Source organism: Scophthalmus maximus, chromosome 4, assembly GCF_022379125.1.
Source record: "Scophthalmus maximus strain ysfricsl-2021 chromosome 4, ASM2237912v1, whole genome shotgun sequence".
NCBI lineage: Eukaryota > Metazoa > Chordata > Actinopteri > Pleuronectiformes > Scophthalmidae > Scophthalmus > Scophthalmus maximus.
The window spans coordinates 18,564,151-18,583,341 of record NC_061518.1 but is presented as its reverse complement, the minus strand read 5'-3'; the positions used below and the strand labels follow the sequence as shown (position 1 = coordinate 18,583,341).

Below are 19,191 nucleotides of genomic sequence, written 5' to 3'. Positions count from 1 at the left end.
TCCTAAGATGTTGTTATTAAAAATGTATGTAATTGAGGCTTGATATTTTACAGTTTCACAAACTTTATTATGAACTTTAAAAAAATCCAGAACAATTAACAAATATATAGGACTAGAATTTAAAAATAAACAATTTTTCCAAGCAAAATTGTAAAAAGAAACACACATCTTTTCTAAAACATAAAAACAAGTACCGATGTCTGTGAAAGGCTCCTATCGGCCATGTATTTATATTAGTAGGTATATTTCTACTCAAACACTATGAGCCTTAATTTGGGAAATATTAGGTTACCTTGCAGCTTTTACTGCCAAAATAAATATATATTCACTTTTTTTTTATTACAATGGTAAATTAGCAAAAGCTGACAGGGATTTTAGCTGGTCCATTAGCCATGATGGGTTTTTGGTAATACACATGTATATTTTGACACAAAGCCCAATCAAGTGGTTCTTTTTACTACGTTACCTGAGATCCTAAAAAGTGAGGACCTCTTTGCTAGCGCCACGGCTGCAAGAGGTTGCCCAAGAGTGGAACGTATAACTATGGGTCATAACAGGGTGTTGCACACATGACCTATTCAAGAGAACAGTCTCAACATTTCAACTGGCTTCATCTGTTTTTTTTAATGTTGTTTTACAGTCTATACAGTAAAACATATTATGTGGTTTATGTTTGCACCACAGCGTTATGTAGTTTATGAGCTGTCAAACTCCCCATCGTTCAGCCAGCCTGACTCAGATATCATGTACACCTACAAACACAGAGGAACAATTCCTCTCTCTGTCTTTGTCTAGTGATTTACTGTGTAAATGATCTTTCACACAGTGGAAAGACACATCTTTATAGTTATTGTACAATAATGAAACCATGCTGTTTAGTGAAACCAAATCAAAGCCTTGTAATGACCTACAAACATACAGTACAAATATTACTACACACACACACACACACACACACACACACACACACACACACACACACACACACACACACACACACACACACACACACACAGTTTCAGAAAATAATGAATTGCCAGATAATGAAACATGGTTGATGGAAGAATGATTTCAAAAGGTTATTTTTTCCTCTTTAGGGCACAGGAAGCTAATGGGGTAACAAGCAAGCATCCTTTTCATGACAAAAGGCAGAGAACGTCTGAGAGTATACAACTACACACTAAGACCACTAGTGTGAGGGAGAGGCTACTGATGGCTTTGAGTGCTGCTTCATTAGTTTTCAGCAAATACTGCACCAAGGCATCGCAGTTAATTTTCACAAGAATATGAGCTGGAAATAAATCTCAGCTCACATAATCCAGACATGCTGCTACTTTTTACTTGCTCATTACCTCACCACAGAAATGCAAATCCACAACAAGGAATCTACAACTGTCTCATTAAAATCTGATGCATGGGCACAATCAAATGCTTAGTACTCAGTATGCAGTCTGTATATTTATCTGGCAAAAAGCCCATTCACACTTTGCACCTTCTCACGTCGAATAAAGAGCATATTGCATGTAAACAATGGATATGCTTCTTATATGCACCATGTTAGTATATGAAATACAGCAGTTTGCAGTGTCTTCACTTGGCACCTGGTTACCATAGCAACTCTTGATGGTGTGGTAAGGACAAAGCAGCAGGTATTTGCTGTTCGAATTTGGACAAATCACCAGTTAGAGTTTGGTTCATTTTAAAGGGCCCTGAGATAACGTCTGTTTTAACTCAGTGCTTTATGAATAATAAAGACCTTACCAATACGTTATTTTGGTGCATCTCTGCCTTTTCTCTTACGCACAGCCTGCGTCAGATCACTCAACTTCCCTCACTCACTCCATCTCCACCTCCTTTTGTCATCAAAGTAGCAAATATCACACCCATAATTCAACATGATGATGATGTGATTCCCCGGTTCAAATTAGACAAGGTGAAGCTTTGTATGAAAATCACTGTTGCATTATAGTGGGGAGATATGATAAATAAGGGAACCACATAATCCCAAATATGTGGTTCATTTGATCTGATTGCCATGATGGTGTTAAGAATGATAATCTTTTCCAACCTTGGGCCGCTGCAACGGCCTCACTACTGCCCTATGCCCTCCAAAGATACTCCTATCTAGCATCCCACCTGGAAGGAAATAATGACTCGAGATGTAGTCAGTACCTTGGCCTCCCAATTTTATTTCCCTATGTGTTCCCTACTATAATCAGGTCGAACATATTTTCATCCCTTGGCCTTAAGATTCAAGACAATGTAATATTGTCTTTTCTAAACATGAAGCTCCTTCATACAGGAGATGCCTTTTTCTTGAAAAGGTAAAACAATTAACATCTTTTAAAAACTATTTACGTGTGTTTTAAACGATTTTCAACGCATGTCTTGCAATTCATATTAAATAGAGTGTTCAGTCAGGGCCACTGTAGTCAAAACTAATTCATTTCAATAGTCGCAATGTGTTACATTGGGCAGTATATCTCTGATCTCGGACCTCCCTGCCCTTCCACGTGCATACGTAGGGAGAGCACCCTCCCTGTTGACAGGCATCGTGGTGTTTAGCAGAGTAAAACTTCAGAGCAAACACTCGAAACAAAATCAGAACCCAGGGTTCTATCGCGCACACACGCACGCACACACATTTTAACATCCATCCACAACCCTAGTGTCATTAATCCCCCTCCGCATTGCACCTCCCAGCCAAATATCCTGTTATCCTGTGGGGTTTGATCCAGAAGCCTCCAACCTAGAAAGGCAGATAGTTCAATAACCTCCTGGAGGCTTTTGCTGCCGTTTGGGAGGTGAGATGGAAAAGGTGGGGATTGAAGTCAAAACCCACATTAAATGTGCCATAGGAGCACGGCTGGGATTTGTTGCTTGATCACTGCCAGCCAAAAAAAAATGTGTTGACAAAATGCTAAACTATTGAAGGTTACAAGACAACTAAATGTGACTTAGAGTTTAGGCATATTTTCTAGTTGAATTAGGCCCTGTATGACTGCATGCTATGGAATGGCTGTTTTACACTCTTGAGTATTTAGTGGTTGTTGGGGAACTTTATTGATTTTTTCGTTCCATACGAGATTACAGATTGTAAATCACCATATGGTACCAAATTCCCCTTGTAATCCATGTTTCTGCAGGTCATTACTGCTTATATAAGGCCATAGTAAGGACACATAGCGTGAGCATCGTATGAAAATCTACAATGGCTGTCATGTATCTATAATTATGGAATATTTGAGGAAACAGTATTTCTCACTATACCTACTAGTGCACACTGAAGGTCAAGCTTTGAAAAAGTTGCACAGACCGAATTGTAAATCCCTTAAACCCTTAAATGCGCCATGAATAATTGAAAAATAAAATGTCTATATTTTGGGTCGGGTTAAAATTGCAGATTTTCAAATTACTTGTGAAAACACTTCCACTACACAATTACCAAAAACAGAAACATTAGCAGTTGCACGTCGACACACAAACCTTAGCAACCCGTCTGTTATTTATTTTTATTGTGCCATCGATCGCTTGTTTATCCTGAAGGAAAAGCAAAGGAAGAAGTTCCAGTTTCTCCATCGTGATCAATAGAGTGAAGTCAGGGAAGTGTAATCTAGAGAGGCAGTGGAGCTGACCACAGCCAGACACGGCCGATAAACGACACTGTGACACCAGCTGATAAACAGTGCTCAGATACACAGAGGCATATAACACTGTAACACTTACGACGTGGCCCGTTGCTGTTACAGCGCTGGGAGAGAGCATCCGATTAGAATGCACTGAACCGTCTTCCAAAGTGTCACCTATTATCCCATTGCCACAAATCAATCAATCAATCAATAAAATCAATTGAAATAATTTAGCTCCAGCGCCCATTTTCATCTTCTCGCACGCACGCACACACGCACACTCACCCTCTGTGAGATCAGCTGCATTACTGACCTTCCATTGCATACTTCATATCCAGGGCAAAGAGGCTCCACGTGATCTCAGCGCTGATTTTGCCCACGTTCATCTCCTGTGGAAACCTGGTGGAATTGAAACGGATTCCAATCAGACTCGTTTCTGTATAATGACACGCTCGACTGGGTGGCCTGATGGCTCGGCCCAGCCCGAGTCTCGGACAAGCGACTTAACAGATGCGCAAGAAGACATGGTTGGCGAATCTCCTAATCTAATAATCTCCCGTCATTTCCAGACCTGCGTTGAACGGGGGGTTGAATGGGAGACATGCAGAGGGCCTTAAAGTTGAGGGACGGCACGGGAGGAAATGAAACGGCAAAGGAGGGAGACGGAGGGTGGCAAGCTATTTGCCAAGTAATCTGCCATTTTGAATGCATATAGATTTCCAATCAAAGCTTGAATGGGGGATGTCAGTGGTTTAACTATCCGTATCTTCAGACAGTGATGGGAGGACGTTTATAAATGACTTGGGCCTGGCTTGAGAAAGTTCACCTTAACTGGAAATGTTTTACTTCCGACAACAAACTGTTTTGTCTGCCGATTTTTTGTTGAAGCTGTAATCATTTGCACGTGCATACTGTACACACAAGGCACTTCAACCGTCCCCGGACTTTGGTGCATTAATTTGCGGGGCAAAGGAACATACACCGAGACTAGAATTTTCGAATTTGTGGCTCCCGGGGAGAAAAAAAATAAAGAAACACAGACCAACGATTGTGCCATATTACATCTCCATCGCCCTGAGAATCTTTCTCTCCACCTCAGTTACTCTCATCACACATCAAACATGCTGCAGGCTACTGTAGGCGAGGCAGACAATGAAAACCCTTCATGGTAGAAATGAATGTAACATCTGCAGCTACATGTGGATGCCTGTAGATGGTTTACAATCTACTTCTATTGGATTAAAATAAATGATGTTATGTGGTTTACAATCTGCAGTATTTCTGGAAATAATCTCCAAAGCTTCTTATCCTTTACACATTTAAAAACAACTGTGGCATCCAATTCTATATTCCCATTTATAAAATAAATTCTGAAGATCTGTCTAATGCCACGAAGATTTCTAGGCTTGTTTCCTATGTAACTATCCACACTCCAGTGCAACAGACTAATAATATATATTTTCTTCCTCTGGCAGCAGCTCCCATTATTTAAGGGCAACAACACCACTCCTGGGTGTATCGTGGGAAAGCATCAAAGTTTCTGTCACTCTGGACAGGGGATTTTGGAGGAAATGGACATGAATTGCAAATCTATCATTAGACAGTGTAGGAGAGAAGGCTCAGGGCATAAACAGGCATTATAAGCATCATAAATCAGCTAGAGGAAGGGGGGGAAAAAAAGGAATGTGAAAGTTTCAGACGAGTGAGGAGGAAAGAAAAACATTTTCATCTTGTTTCTTCTAAGGCGAAATCCACTCTATTATCTCCACGTTGTATAATTTATTTGGTTTTATTAACAAAATCAGCTGAAGGACACAAACACAAATGCCCCGCACCTCGCCGAACCCCACACAACAACCAGCCCTGAAACCGCCATTTGTTTTTTTGTGTCTTCAAACAAATCTCTCATCTGTTATGTAATTCAGCAACACTATGTTCCCACTTCATCCATTTATAATGGCTGCCCATACAAAGTGTTTCTCACTGTCGGATTTTCCGGTCGCCTCACAACCCTCGTGTACAACCTGGTACTTGTCATGTGTCCATGATTAGTAAAAAAATGTGTTCGTGTTTACTTGTATATCAAGTTTTTTCTTTGTTTGTGTGTTTAAAACAAGGATTATTTTCCGCCTCTTCTATTCAATCATGTTTGATGAACAATTAAGCCCAAATTGACCTCAATTAAGCCACATTAATTAATAAATACAATTACACTATCATAAAAAATTGACTAGATGAATTAAAAAAGAAACAAATATCTTGAATCAGCATGAGGGATATAGTATCAGCTTGTTACTTTTTACTATTACTTATCTATCTTCACACCAACACATCCAAAATATGTACAAATAATTGCAAATCTCTACCACTCTCTACACTATATATATATATATATATATATATATATATATATATATATATATATATATATATATATATATCAAAAAAGAGTGAATATATTATATCACTGTAAGTGTGTTATCACACGATGTTCAAGTATTTGTAAAGATAATATTTAATTGTTTACTATAGAAGGGAGTACATACTGGTTTATGACTGGGGCGTAAGCCGTCCGGTCCTCATCGATCACAGACACCATGAGAGTGATGAGTTTTGGCCAAAAGTCCAGGTTCTTTATTGATGGGCCCTGCTCCTCTCGGGGAATGTCCTGCTTCCGGCTCTGTGGAAAATGGGAATTTTGTTGGTGAGACTTGGAAGACGGTTTGTTGATGGTGAGACAGTGTATGAAGATAAGAAAAAAAAATCATTTGTGGTGTTTGGAAAAAGATGAAAAGTTGCCTGGAATCAGAAAGCTGCACGCACACACGCACAGATGCTGGGGTTATTTTATCTAGCCCCACACAGAGTTGAACCAGTTGGGCCATTTATTTTGTGGGTTATTTATTTATGTATAGGGAGTTCGCTAGTTTTTTGTGTAAATCAGCTCCTGGTTAATCAGTGGGGAAACCCCAAGTGACGTATGACACATCACAGAGAGGTCCGGCCCTCCTCCAAATTCAAATTCTGCATGCCAAATTGTCCTTGCGCAGGACCCTAAACCCTATATTGCCCCTGAGCTGCAGGTCTAACACACGGCTGTCACACAGAGACAAACATACATGCTCACAATTAAACCTATGGTGAATTTGAAGTTGCCATTAACCAAACCTACATGTCTCTGGACTGTGGGAGGAATCCTGAGTATAGCCCCAGATGGAGTTTGAACCCTTTTTGCTTTGAGGCAACAGTGCTATCCAATGCACCACCACGACCCCTTCATGTTTCCAAAAGCTGCATGGTAAACCTTTAAACTGAACTAGAGCAGGACATTTACCGTTTGCTGTTCTACTGATGTATTGCTAGGTCAAATGGAACATTTCGTACTGCTGCTATAGTGCACAGTAATAAGGTGGCAGAAATGCAGTGTATTTGAAAAGACATAGTCATTTTCAGCAGTTTTGTGACACTGGGCCATTTTAAATAACATATCCCAGAATGTAATGATGCAAGAAGGAGCAGCCACAGTGAGCATCAGATCACGGTTGCTCATGACATGGCGGGAAAAAGTCACATGATTAACTGACCTCTTTATGAAAACAACATAGGTTGGTTTGGTTGCACAGGAAACAGACTCACGTAATGTTCTCTGACATGGTACCTGCTCAAGTGTGTGCTTACCCCAGAATTCTGGGACATGTAGCTTGAAACCATCACCAGTCAGTGCTGAAATCTTATGAATTTTACAAACGTTATCACTCTTCACTCTTAGCAATCTGTCCGTGTAGAGTGTTGGAGAAATCTTTGTTGCTGCCCCGGGGTGGGAGGTGCTGACTCCTAAGTCACATACTGACTCTACCATCTGTTCGCCCCACACTGAGTGCGACCACACCGATCCACACAGAGTCAGCGAGTCAACTGTCACGGCCTTTCCCTCTGCCGTTCACAGGTTCACCGGCGACGGGCAAGGCCACACACACACACAGAAAACTGGGTGAGTGCACACAGTGGAACAGACTCAACCATTCTGACAGCTCCGGTTCATACACAGACATGATTATATGCATGTACACCCACATGCTTATGCACACTGACAGCGACAAAAATAATCTATGACTGAGGACTGGGGGGCATTCCTCCCAAAAGGAGGGTGTAATACACTTTTTTTTTTTTTTTCCAATAGGGTATGTAATCCTGACTGGAGCAAAAATGTATTTCTGATTAATAGAATATTGTGCTAAAAGTGAAACATGCTCAAATCAGTTCGGTTGAATTATTAAACAACCTTCACGTATTGACTTTGGTGCAAGCACACGGCAGAGATGCTGTAGGGAGAACCGGGGAAATGAAAACGCAACACGAATCAATGTATTCTCAATGCAATCCCCAGAGTCCAATCAATTCCTACAATAATCAACGTGTGTCTGATGATGTTGACTGTCGGTTTGAATGTCTGCTAGTGCAGAACATGCAATGCTGTTGCATGTCTTGCAGATGTTGCAGCTGAAGAAGTCCCTGAACTTAATCTCACAGGAACAGGAAACAGATAGGGATTACGGCTGATTCTGTGACAGTTGATCATGTCGACCCATGGTTCACTGCTTTAATCGTTTGATGAAAGATGCAAAAAGTCTATCACGTTGTGTGCCACAGTCATAGAGAGAGATTAATGCTCGTCCAAGAAATCGCGTCTTCCAAAGGATTGAAAATCTCCTGCATCATATTGAATACGAACATGGATTTGTTATTTGTGTTTTCGGTTATGTTTGCTATGTAGTGATACATGAAAAAGGCAAGAGGGGAGGCAGCCTGAGCTTCGTAAGTAACAGAAGCTGAACTCGTGGACGATGTTTGCACCTAGGTTTACATGTATCCAAAAGAGAGTAAATAAATATGTGCTCCAAGAACAGCTGAAGAATTAAACAGCAAAGTCTGTTATTCCATCTCAGAATTTCAACAAATGAACACATAAAACTTATTTAAAAAAAAGCTTACTTTGTAGCAGTGTCACACACAAAAAATACAGATTAAGCCAGAAATATTCCGTAGTATATGGACTTACAACTTTACAACCATATAAAGATACAAAAATTGACTTTATTAAAATCTTGGGCCAAAAACTAAATTGTTTGACATGGATTGACAAAAACATTTCATTCGTTAAATCCTCTTGATGTTTATTTATCATTAATTTTATTGCGTTGAATGCAATTATAGTGTCTTGTCATTGTTTTATTCTAAATATGTTTAGTTATTGAGTGCTTAAAAAAAATGTTTAAATGCAATGTTGGTGTAAATAAATGTTCTCTTATGTATTTCCATGCATTTGTAAAACTACTTTGTGTATTAATGTAGCTTTTCAAAAAAGAAAAATGCCTTTCCTTGCTCCGTTTGGCCATAAATCAAGACAAGAAAGCCCAAAGAAGGATTTTGCTTGGTACATTAATCATGGAATCCATACGATTAACAAATGATTACCTTTGAAACGAAAAGTAATTTATGAGCTTTGATCAAAGAAAGAACAAACAGGCCTTCAATCCATTTCGGCTGCTTTCTCATAGTTTATGAAATTAAAACAGTAACAGATACTTCAAAGAGAAAAGCCTGTTATGAGATGCCAGGGTCATCTGGTGGGATCGGGGTTGTGGGTGTGGGCTTTCACAGCAGAGTAAAGTTTTGTCAAATTGAGGACATGAATAATAAAACAAATGTCTCTACAGGAGGTGAGTTAGCTATGCAAAATCTGTGCATGTATCTTTGCGGGTGTGCACATGCATAACTGTACGCGTGTATGAAGGACACCAAAGGTTGTGTCCGTCCATATTTAATTGGATGCAGCGTGCATCTCAGTAAAATTTGGCGGAGACTCCCTTTGCTTATCTGTATTCTCCTCAGGTACAGCAGGTGCTCACACATTTCTAAGGTGATTAAGAAGCCTGCTGTCCTTTGACAGTCAATAACCCACCCGCGGCCTTCACTCTCGGTTGTATTAGGAGCTCGATACTGTACTGCGCTGAGAGTGCAGCGTGGTTCCGCAATACTTCCAGTGAACAAAGTGATGGGGGCGCACAAGCAGAAATATAATAAAATTATTATAATAGTATGTGTTTCTGTCCTCTAGAGGTTAGCTAGTGGTTTCTGTCTATTGTTTGGCACTTCCAGGCCCGTTGTGGAAGAAATCAGCGTTAGCACATGACCGGCTCTTCGTCAATTTTCACAATATGAGACAAAATATCGTCTCTGACTGAAGATGGTCGCGGAGAATATGACCAATTCCCAATAGAACGAGCCGAGGCGAGAACTGAAGCTGTGGCACAGTGGAAACAGGTTGTATGTGTACGTGCAATTGTATGCATGGCAACAATTTCCCTCATAGACACATGCAAACGACATCTTCTTCAAACACAGTTAAATCGACCACATGGACACTGTTGGCAAATATGAGATAATGTCGGCGAGAGAGATACTTCTGTGAATCTGAATTTGAATTGATTGCTCAGAACAAGCGGCGTTGACTTCTTATTCCTCCGTGGCTCTCTCACAAACAAGCCCTGTGGATTTCTGCCTGTGCACCTGTCAGCGATCACCAACCTCCCTCTACAAAACCAGATTGGTTCTACTTATGCATGAATATTTGCATATTGTATAAGCATGTCTGCATATATATGTGCATTTATTTTTCAAAGGTGCCTTGGCATGCTAGGCATCTTAACCTGTGCACCACTATTCCTTCACACCTGATGAGCCAAGAGATGCTGGTTTTTACTTTTTAACCAATTTCTATGATGTATATGACCTCTTTGCATTTCTGCTTCTTCTTACTGTTCATGATCCCTCCCCCTCTCCTGCTGGGATTTAAGAAACTGTTAAACTACATTCTCCCCATCCCCCCATTTTAGTCATTTTTATGCCCAGGCAGAAGCAGGGAGCTTTGTTGTCATGTTATGCAAGATGCCTCGCTGTGGCTGGGCGATTGCACGGCCTGCCTGGCCATCGTGTCAGCTGTTCTGTCGCCGCACTCAGTCATTATTAGCAACTGGAGAATTGGGGTCTGAAATCGGTTCCAGCCTCGGAGTCAAAGGCTACCTAGTGTACGTGAACGTAATAATCTAAAGCCACAGTGAGGTTTGCCTTGGGGTGATACTGATGTCTTTTTCTTCTGCCTTGGAGGAAACACTGATGTAGAGGCTGTCTACTGTGAAACTATGGTGGACAAAGATGTAATTAGTGAAAGTGTCTATCTCTGCGGTTTGGTAATTTCTTACAACCCCCTCGGGCTGTTTAAACACAGGCAGCCTATTATTCAGCTTCTGAGTGGATTACACCCAATTACGCTCCCCCCGAAAAAAAGATATTGGGCTCTAACTTTACCGATCTAAGCACGTGGCTAAAATAATTTATGGCATGTCAAATAACACATTCTGCTAATTTGGCAGAAAGAAAAAGTCGCCCATAGGTGCATGTTGCTATCTTGATAATTTCAGACCAGGTGTTTATTGGTCAGTCAGGAAATTTCTGCGACAAGATAGGAATGCAGCAGCTTGCCAAACGTAATTTAAAGACCAATGCGCTCCGTGGGCGCTCAGGGCTTTCAACGAGGATATGGGGAAGCCAGCCAGTGTGAAAAAGTAGGAGCTCTTGGGGTATGACCCACCAAATATTTTGGCCTCTGGCACATTCTAGTCCCACAGTTCTATCATATAAACGGGTCTTAATTATTGCATTTTAATATTCATAGTTCGTTCACCAGATTGTAAATATGTAGTGAATTTCTCTAAAGGTAAAAGCAGGCTTCTTGTTCATTCGAGCCAACCCAGGGGATAGGTGCAGTTATCATCTAAAAACAATCAACAGACCATTTTCATTTTGTTTGTTTTTGTTATCATCTCTAAACAGTTTCACTGTATGGTTTAACAAGATGTCCCATAATAACGGTTGATGTATTGTTTTTTACGAGAAACCTAAATGATGAAGATCATTAACCCACCTCTTGGTTGGCATCTTTCCTCTCTCTACTTTTCTCTATAAGCAGGTATGATTTGAGAATGAACATTCACAGTTACACACCAATTCGAAGAACATTATTCATTTACAGGATAACCAGAGGTCTAAACCATTGATAACATTTTTGATGTTGAAATAAAATATACTGCAACTTGTTTGTCAAAAACGTTTCATCAAAATACAAAAACAGATATTATAATGAAGTAGCCTGTTGGACTTGATAAGTTGTCAGCTGTTTGGCCGACAACCAGAGCTTGTAGAAAGCTCTGGATGGACACAAGTGCATTTACTATTTAAACCACTTGAGGGATGGACAGGAAAATGACAACTACATCGATCTGAAAACACTTAGGACACGTGCCGGATCTAAGCTAGGGCCCATTATCTTCTGTGGTGTGGAGGCCACTCTCTTTGGGAGGTGAACCGTGGCCGAGCTGCCTGTTGCCTGACTATTTACTCAGGTCGGGCTAAAGCAAGTAAACACTCACATGGATAATAACTGAGTCTGCGGGTTCCCAGTTTGAGAACCTGCTCAGTTTTTACGTATCGTCCATGTTGAAAAATGAATTTCTAGTACTCATATAATAATACTATAATAGATTTCATTCATAGTCAGCGAGCGATTTGAGAGCCAGAAAAGCCCTAAACAGCAATGATTGTGATTTGAATGAGCATAAGCTGCTTTTGTAGGACTGACCGTGGACTCTCTCTTTCTCAGAAGGTTACAGTCCTTCATGGAATGTCTGCAATAGGCTTGTACGTTTTTACTGTCTGGCAAATGTCAGCCATGATATATAGCCTATTGATTTCCAGTCATGCTGGATTGAATATATATTTTCCCGGCACTGACACACAACGACACAAAGCACACTAAAGCTGAAAGGCAAAGTGTGATGTCAGCTTCATGAAAGGATGAAGGTGATACTTTATTAACTCATGAGGTCAAATAGGGGATGCCAGCTTCTGGACTGAAGCAACAGTTTGTAATGACATTTAAGGACTACCAATTGTTAAAAGCGGATTTTTCGGGATTTCTTCAACATGAATAGAAGCGAGCTAAATCAAAGTTAATCAAGACACCATTATGAATCAGTTTTCTAGGTGCAGAATATATCACAGAAGAGATTTATAACAAACAACACATTGGCCCTAATTTTTTATCTGCTTGCCGTCATCCTGTGAGTGCCATCCGTAGAAATGAAAATCCCTTTTGATAAAAATTGTCTTGATCTTTATTTATTTATTTATTTATTTATTTATTTATTTATTTATTCATTCATTCATTCATTCATTCATTCATTCATTTATTTTTTATTTTGCGAGTGTTCTGTTTTTCCAAATGGGACAGTAGTGTGCTGGAATATGTAAAAGCAAACTCCATATGCCACAAAACAACGCCAAACAAATGCATTTCTAAAATTGCCACTTGTTTTAAACTACATTTGTTGTAGGATTTACAAAAACGATAGCAATTTTAGCTACAGATCAGAACATTTATTTCTACACCATACACACACCATCTTCATCTTTTTGACTTCAATAAATTAAGTATCGAATCTCCAGTTGCTCAGTAAATCCAAGCAAGGAATTATTTATAGATTTTGTACTGTTGCGGTGGGTTAGTTGTGCTGAGTTGTGCTGTGACAAGTCACGCTGGCATCGTGCAAGACTTTTAAAAAAAAGAAACTCTATCTAGTCACAGGCACACAGCTGTACTGTCACTGGTTGGTTATGGTTTGGTTTTGCTGCCTAACAGCACCAGAGTAACACAGTGCAGCTAAGCCCTGCTCTGAGGCTATACTGGACACCCATGTCATAACAGTGCAGCAGTCTGACCCGGGCCCATGGAAAAACCTTACAAGTGCTGATGTGGCACATTGTTTAGTGTGTGCATCACTACATTTGCATAAAGTAATGTGAGAGATACAAGACTTCTCAAGGCAGCTGTTCACTATGTGCACGGCATACGAGTTGCCGTTGTACAGTCTTTGTTTACTGGTGTAACCAAGTGGCAAACCAATGGGTTGTGAAGCCTTTTGACCAGTCAGACTGAGAGCTCGTCTCAGTCACACTGTCACAGCCCACGGCGCCCACCTATACCCGCAACCATACAACTATTGGACAGCACTCGCTATATCCACGCTCCAATGTATAAGGTGCTTCATAATCTTCTTTACTCTAAATGGGACCATAATTTACAAAATGAAAACATGCTGTATTGAAGAAGACTTTAAAACTAGCGATTTAAGATCATAAACTCCTCAGGAAAATGATTTACTGATGTTATAAATCAAGTGAGAAGTAGTCCTTTTCTCATAGACTTGTATAGTAACAGACTTCTTTTTGCAACCAGTGGAGTCGCCCACTGCTGGTGATTCCAGAGAATACAGGCTTCAACCACTTCCGCGTTCGCTTTCATTCTCTGGACTCGCTGACTATGTCCAATTGTATGTACAGTGTATGGATTTAACAGAAGACAAACTTTGATGAAGTGGAAAAAGCTGACAAGAACTTATATGCCAATCGAATGTGGAAGCTCTTTTACCTGGTCGAGGAGTTGATTGTATAGTTCATGACAGTTATCAAAAATGTATTTGTACGTTGAGTCCAGGCACGCTTTCACGCAGTCCTTCACCACCATACTTGCTCTTGGTGGACTCTGGAGCTCTTGTACCTGCACAGACACAAACACGCACGCATGAGCGTATGCATTCAGGGTGAGCTGTTCCTCCTCGGCCTTACTGTGGTTCACGGTGTACATAACAGTCATTCAAATCTGTACATGATGATGGCGACCCAGATCAATGGCAGTTATCTTAATGCATTTATAATAGCCTCAATAAATGGAGTGCTAATGTAATGATATCATCTTACATGTTTTGAAATATTAATACAAAGATATAAATTTACTTATGGGGGGGAAAAAAAGTGCTACTTATATCTATTATGTATACCAAAATTGACACGTGGCCAGCCTGGAATTTAGGTGCATGTTCGGTATATTGTATACTCAACATTCAACGTAGCTCCTGTGTGTGAGCAGCAATGTGTATACAGTCAAGCCCAGCATCGGCATGACACAGAGTGAAAGCTTTGGTAACCTCAAGTGACAGTTTTCATTCCTTTGCTCACAGCTGCCATATTAGTTATGCCTCAGTGCTCCAGCGCTTCACTCCCTCACCCTCACACACACACACACACACACACACACACACACACACACACACACACACACACACAAATAGAACTGAATGGAGTCAAGATGGTTTCATGTAGTCGGAGATGGTTGCAGGAACAAGACAGAGCTGGAAGCATTTTGAACATAGAGGCTAACTGTAGTGTGCAGGTTCAACATACATTACACAAACAGCCCTGATGCATCAGCCTGCAGTCAAGAAACTGTACAACAGTATATCATTTGGTGTTGAATGGTCAGCAGTGTTGGGAGGGGGATAGGTTTCCATGAATTATGAGTCTGAAGTGATTCCACCTGTATGAGACGTGCTTAAAATCAATCCGAGGTTACGTTTGTAATGGGATAGTGGCAGATGTTGCAGACATCGTGTATTGAAGGTGTCTCAGTCCTTCAATGGCACAGCACCTCAGTGATGAAAGGTTATGATTGGCATCCATTTTAAGGGAGCAACAAAAGTCACTCAACGTTGGGCTCCTTTATAATTTATTGCAATTTCTATACTTTCTTCAGTTTCTCTTAAATCAAGTGCTTCCCCCCGCTGCCATTCAATTTGTTCCCTGCCCACACAACTTAGACACTTTCTCTTCCACATACACACAGACTATACCTTCATCCTGAAGAAGGTGATGCTGGTCAGCAGATCAACAGTGGACTTCAGATCTTGGAGTCGCTCTGGGTTTCCAGCAGGGAAATTGTCCTGGGGTAAGAGGGAGAGGAAGAGGACAATAAGATGAGGCGAGAGGACATCTTGTTGAAATCAGCCTTTTAGAGTCGCCCCCCACATCACATCACTTAGGCCAAAACATTGAAATTGATTACAGAGCAACGCCCAGCAATCATAACAAAATGACTGTCTGTCTAATCGTTTAGTGGACAAGGGAGGTCTCTGCTGATGAAAACCTCTATTTCAGGGCCATGAAGTCATCAGGCAGTGCAGGGCACCGTGACGGGGAGCATATAAAGCCCTGACAGCCCTGAGGAAAGGCATCACTGCCCCATACGTTATCCTACTTCTCCTACTCACTCAGTGCTCTAATAATAAAAAAAATTCTTGTTTCCTCTCCCTTGTCAATAAATGCATAGCAGAGATTTGGGAAATAAAGCCAAATCTTCGCAGCAACCTGGAGGTCTGACAGCACATGTGCAGGAGAGGTCTACTGTATCTGAGATCAACACCAGAGAAGCAAAACTCACCTGACATCTTCAGGTTGTGAGCAGTAGAGAATTTTTCATTGGGTTGATAAATGATTCAACATGACCAGTTTTCAAGAATAATTGTTCAACGCAAACCAAAAGCCAACCGAGAGAAAATGGAAAAAATATGCCAAATGCCTCACAGTCATCTGTGTACTGAGGGCTTGCAGTATATTTCTCCAGACAAATGGTTTATAGAAAAAATCTAGTTCCGAGGTGAAAGCGTCGCCTGCAATAAAAATAAATCAAATAGCCCGCAGGCAAACAAGCTTGGAACACAAGATGCACCAGTTATACTGTGTTTGGCTGCTGATGGGAAAATTAATCCCATTTTTTTTTTTAAACCTTGGATTAAAGGCAGTTTGCATCCATGCATAATATTAACAACACAGTTAGTTTGGTATTCCATGAATTTTTTTTTCCTAGGTGAAAGACTGCAGTGTTAATTTTAAAATGTGACACAGGAAGCTGGAGAACCCAGTCCCCAGCAGACTCCATTTAATATACAGTATGTCCATCAGGGATATCGGGAGAGAGCAGAATTTTCTCACAGCTACTGTACCTCCACCTGTCTCAGTCACAACGTGGCTCACAGAAGTGCCATCAGTCACTAACCTTTCTCTGTCTGCCGACACTGACATTTCTCTCACAATAACGTCACATATGCGTAGCCTTCAGTCACGGGAGAAACCATCAGCCCCTGTGGTTATTATAGCCCCTACTGCAACCTTGAATGATGGTGTCTGTACACGTCCTGCTATCACTGTGTAGGAACCTATGGTTGGAACAGTTATTATTACAACGGAATGAAAAGTGTCTTATTTTGGGTGTAGGAATTGCGACCATTAAAATATTTTTAGACTGCAATGTGATTGTATTGCCAAACATGATTCTTAAAAAAACAAAGGTAATCCACTGAAGCACCTTTATTACTGAAGAAGTGTCCAACTAATCAGAGTTTTCTCTGTTCATGTTCATCTTGGATATGAAAATCCCAGTCACATTACAGTTGAATTACACAACAAAATGTGCGGCCTTCACTGCCTCCACTCTGCCCTCCAGTGATACTGCAAGTCTGATCCATTGCTACGCTTTAAAATTGAATGATTCATTTGAATTGCAGACACGATAGAATCTTATTTCCTATTCTACACATTTAAATGGAGAAATACGTCTGAGTGTAGCATTTTAGATCTGTACATGTATGGATTCGCTGACATTAAAAAGTAATCCAGCCGTCTAGTTGTGGTGACTAATGTAGAGCATCCTCTAATGTTCATTGAAACTCATTATGGTTGCTGCAAATGAGGTAGGTGTGTTCCTCGCAAAAGCCGAATGTCTACACACAAGATGTAATGATCTCCACTACCAGTCTAATTTGATTTTGATGATTTTGATTGTATTTCAGCCTCTCTCTATCACTGACACAGAGATGAATCACCCAGGGTCCAACTGAAAAAACTGATGTTAATATACCAAATGCTCAGAGAGAAACACTATTCTCAAAGTTAGCTGTTTCTAGAAGCATCAAGCATAGTGAAAAGAACCATGTCTACCTCTAACAGCCTCTATGTCTGAATGCATAAAGACCAGAAATGAGAAAACTCCAACTTCCTCAAAAGAAAAACAAAAGAGAAAAGGAAAAAGATTTATTGCCCAGGAGCAGGCCAGCATACTAATAAAGCAAATCATCCATCTAGTAGGTGAAACATCAGCACTGCCTTTCAAAGTAGTCAGATAGTCCTTCGTGAGATGGGACAAAGAACGAGTAGTGCTGATGAGCTTTTAGTTCTTTGTTCTAGTTTACATTGGACATTCAGTTGGGCCTATGCCAACACTAAGAGAAATACACCAAAGCACCAACTGCTTAGCATCAATATGATTGTCAACCTAAAAAAACAGTGCAAATTTACAGCAACATGTTTTTACCATGACTTGACCATTTCAAATTTTCTTATTACCCATATTGTGATGATAATCCCAGGATGGGGGCATTGACTCTTTGATCGATCTTCTTCTCATATAATGTAGCTGAGCTCTGATGTTGGTGTAAACAATACACTGTAAACCTTCAGAAAACTTTCTACACACAGCACTCCACAGAAACAGCTTTTGGGAAGGTTTTGCAAATTCATTCAAAGCAGACGACTGAAATATCTCACTTACAATCACATTTGCTATTGTGCTTCTATCAGGGGTCAGACGGTCATGTTCATACATTTGGAAGTTATTCCAGAAGTATAATATTTTTTACGTCTTGCTAGCATTATTGTATCTTTTCACGGTCACAGTATCAGTCCTGGTAGAGTATCACTATTAAATATTAAAAAATGTCCCTGTTGAAAACATAGCAAATGATAATTAATGTCGATGTATTGTTGATGCACTCAGCATCACCTCATTAATACAATCCCTTTTTCTGCAACGGGGGCTCGGAGAGCTGACAGAATCGTGGGAAAGATGGCTGCAGAAAAATACAGAACAACCCATTTTCCAGAGGGCTCGGGATGGAGGGAGCATTTACAATATGCCATATACAACGACGCAAAACTAGAGATGTTTCTTGTCTGAAAAATTGGGTGAAAAGTCCTGGAGTGGCTGGACCAGAGTCCTGGCCTGAACCCAACAGAGCATCTCAGGAAAAGACCTGAAAATGACTGTGCGATGTTATGAATCCAACTTGGCTAAGCCTGGACCTAAGGTGCGCCAAGATCGTAGGATCATGTCCAAGACTTGAGGCTGCCATTGCTGCCAATGTGTTATTTTTTTTCCATTCTGTGTTTTTTCTGCATGTTCCTACAGTTTTTCTATCTGTGTGTTCGCGTATATGTGTCTCTGTCTACCGGGGCACGGTGATCAAGTTTCTTCCACCATCGGATATACACGCCTGACCCCTCGTCAAATGTTGAGCTCATCTTCTCCACCTGAAGCCAGAAGGATAAAGACCCAGTCTTTCTCTCCCCTCACCGCCAGTTAGTTCATTGTATCCGTTGCGGTACAAACCGTACGGCCAAACCTCCTTCTACATACTGTACTTTCCTCGGGTTTGCGTCCTGATCGGGAAATCCTTGTTCTCCTTCTGCCTCGGACTGCTGCTCCTCCTTTCTGTGGTCTGCCTGCCACACTCGGTTCCTCCTCTACCCCGAGATGGAAGATTCCTGCCTCAGCTGC

At 40.7% G+C, this 19,191-nt stretch overlaps 1 protein-coding gene across 3 annotated transcripts in view; it reads right to left on the bottom strand.

Moving 5' to 3' along the window:
- LOC118302749 (protein unc-13 homolog C) overlaps positions 1 to 19,191 on the bottom strand; it is a 96,311-nt gene that overhangs the window by 30,604 nt on the left and 46,516 nt on the right. For all 3 annotated transcript variants that reach the window (XM_035629165.2, XM_047331707.1, XM_035629168.2), the window contains 4 exons: positions 15,434 to 15,523; positions 14,176 to 14,304; positions 6,176 to 6,309; positions 3,943 to 4,028 (listed from right to left, as the gene is read on the bottom strand). In XM_035629165.2, coding sequence (XP_035485058.1) covers positions 3,943 to 4,028; positions 6,176 to 6,309; positions 14,176 to 14,304; positions 15,434 to 15,523 — 439 coding nt within the window. The remainder of the gene's footprint in view (positions 1 to 3,942; positions 4,029 to 6,175; positions 6,310 to 14,175; positions 14,305 to 15,433; positions 15,524 to 19,191) is intronic.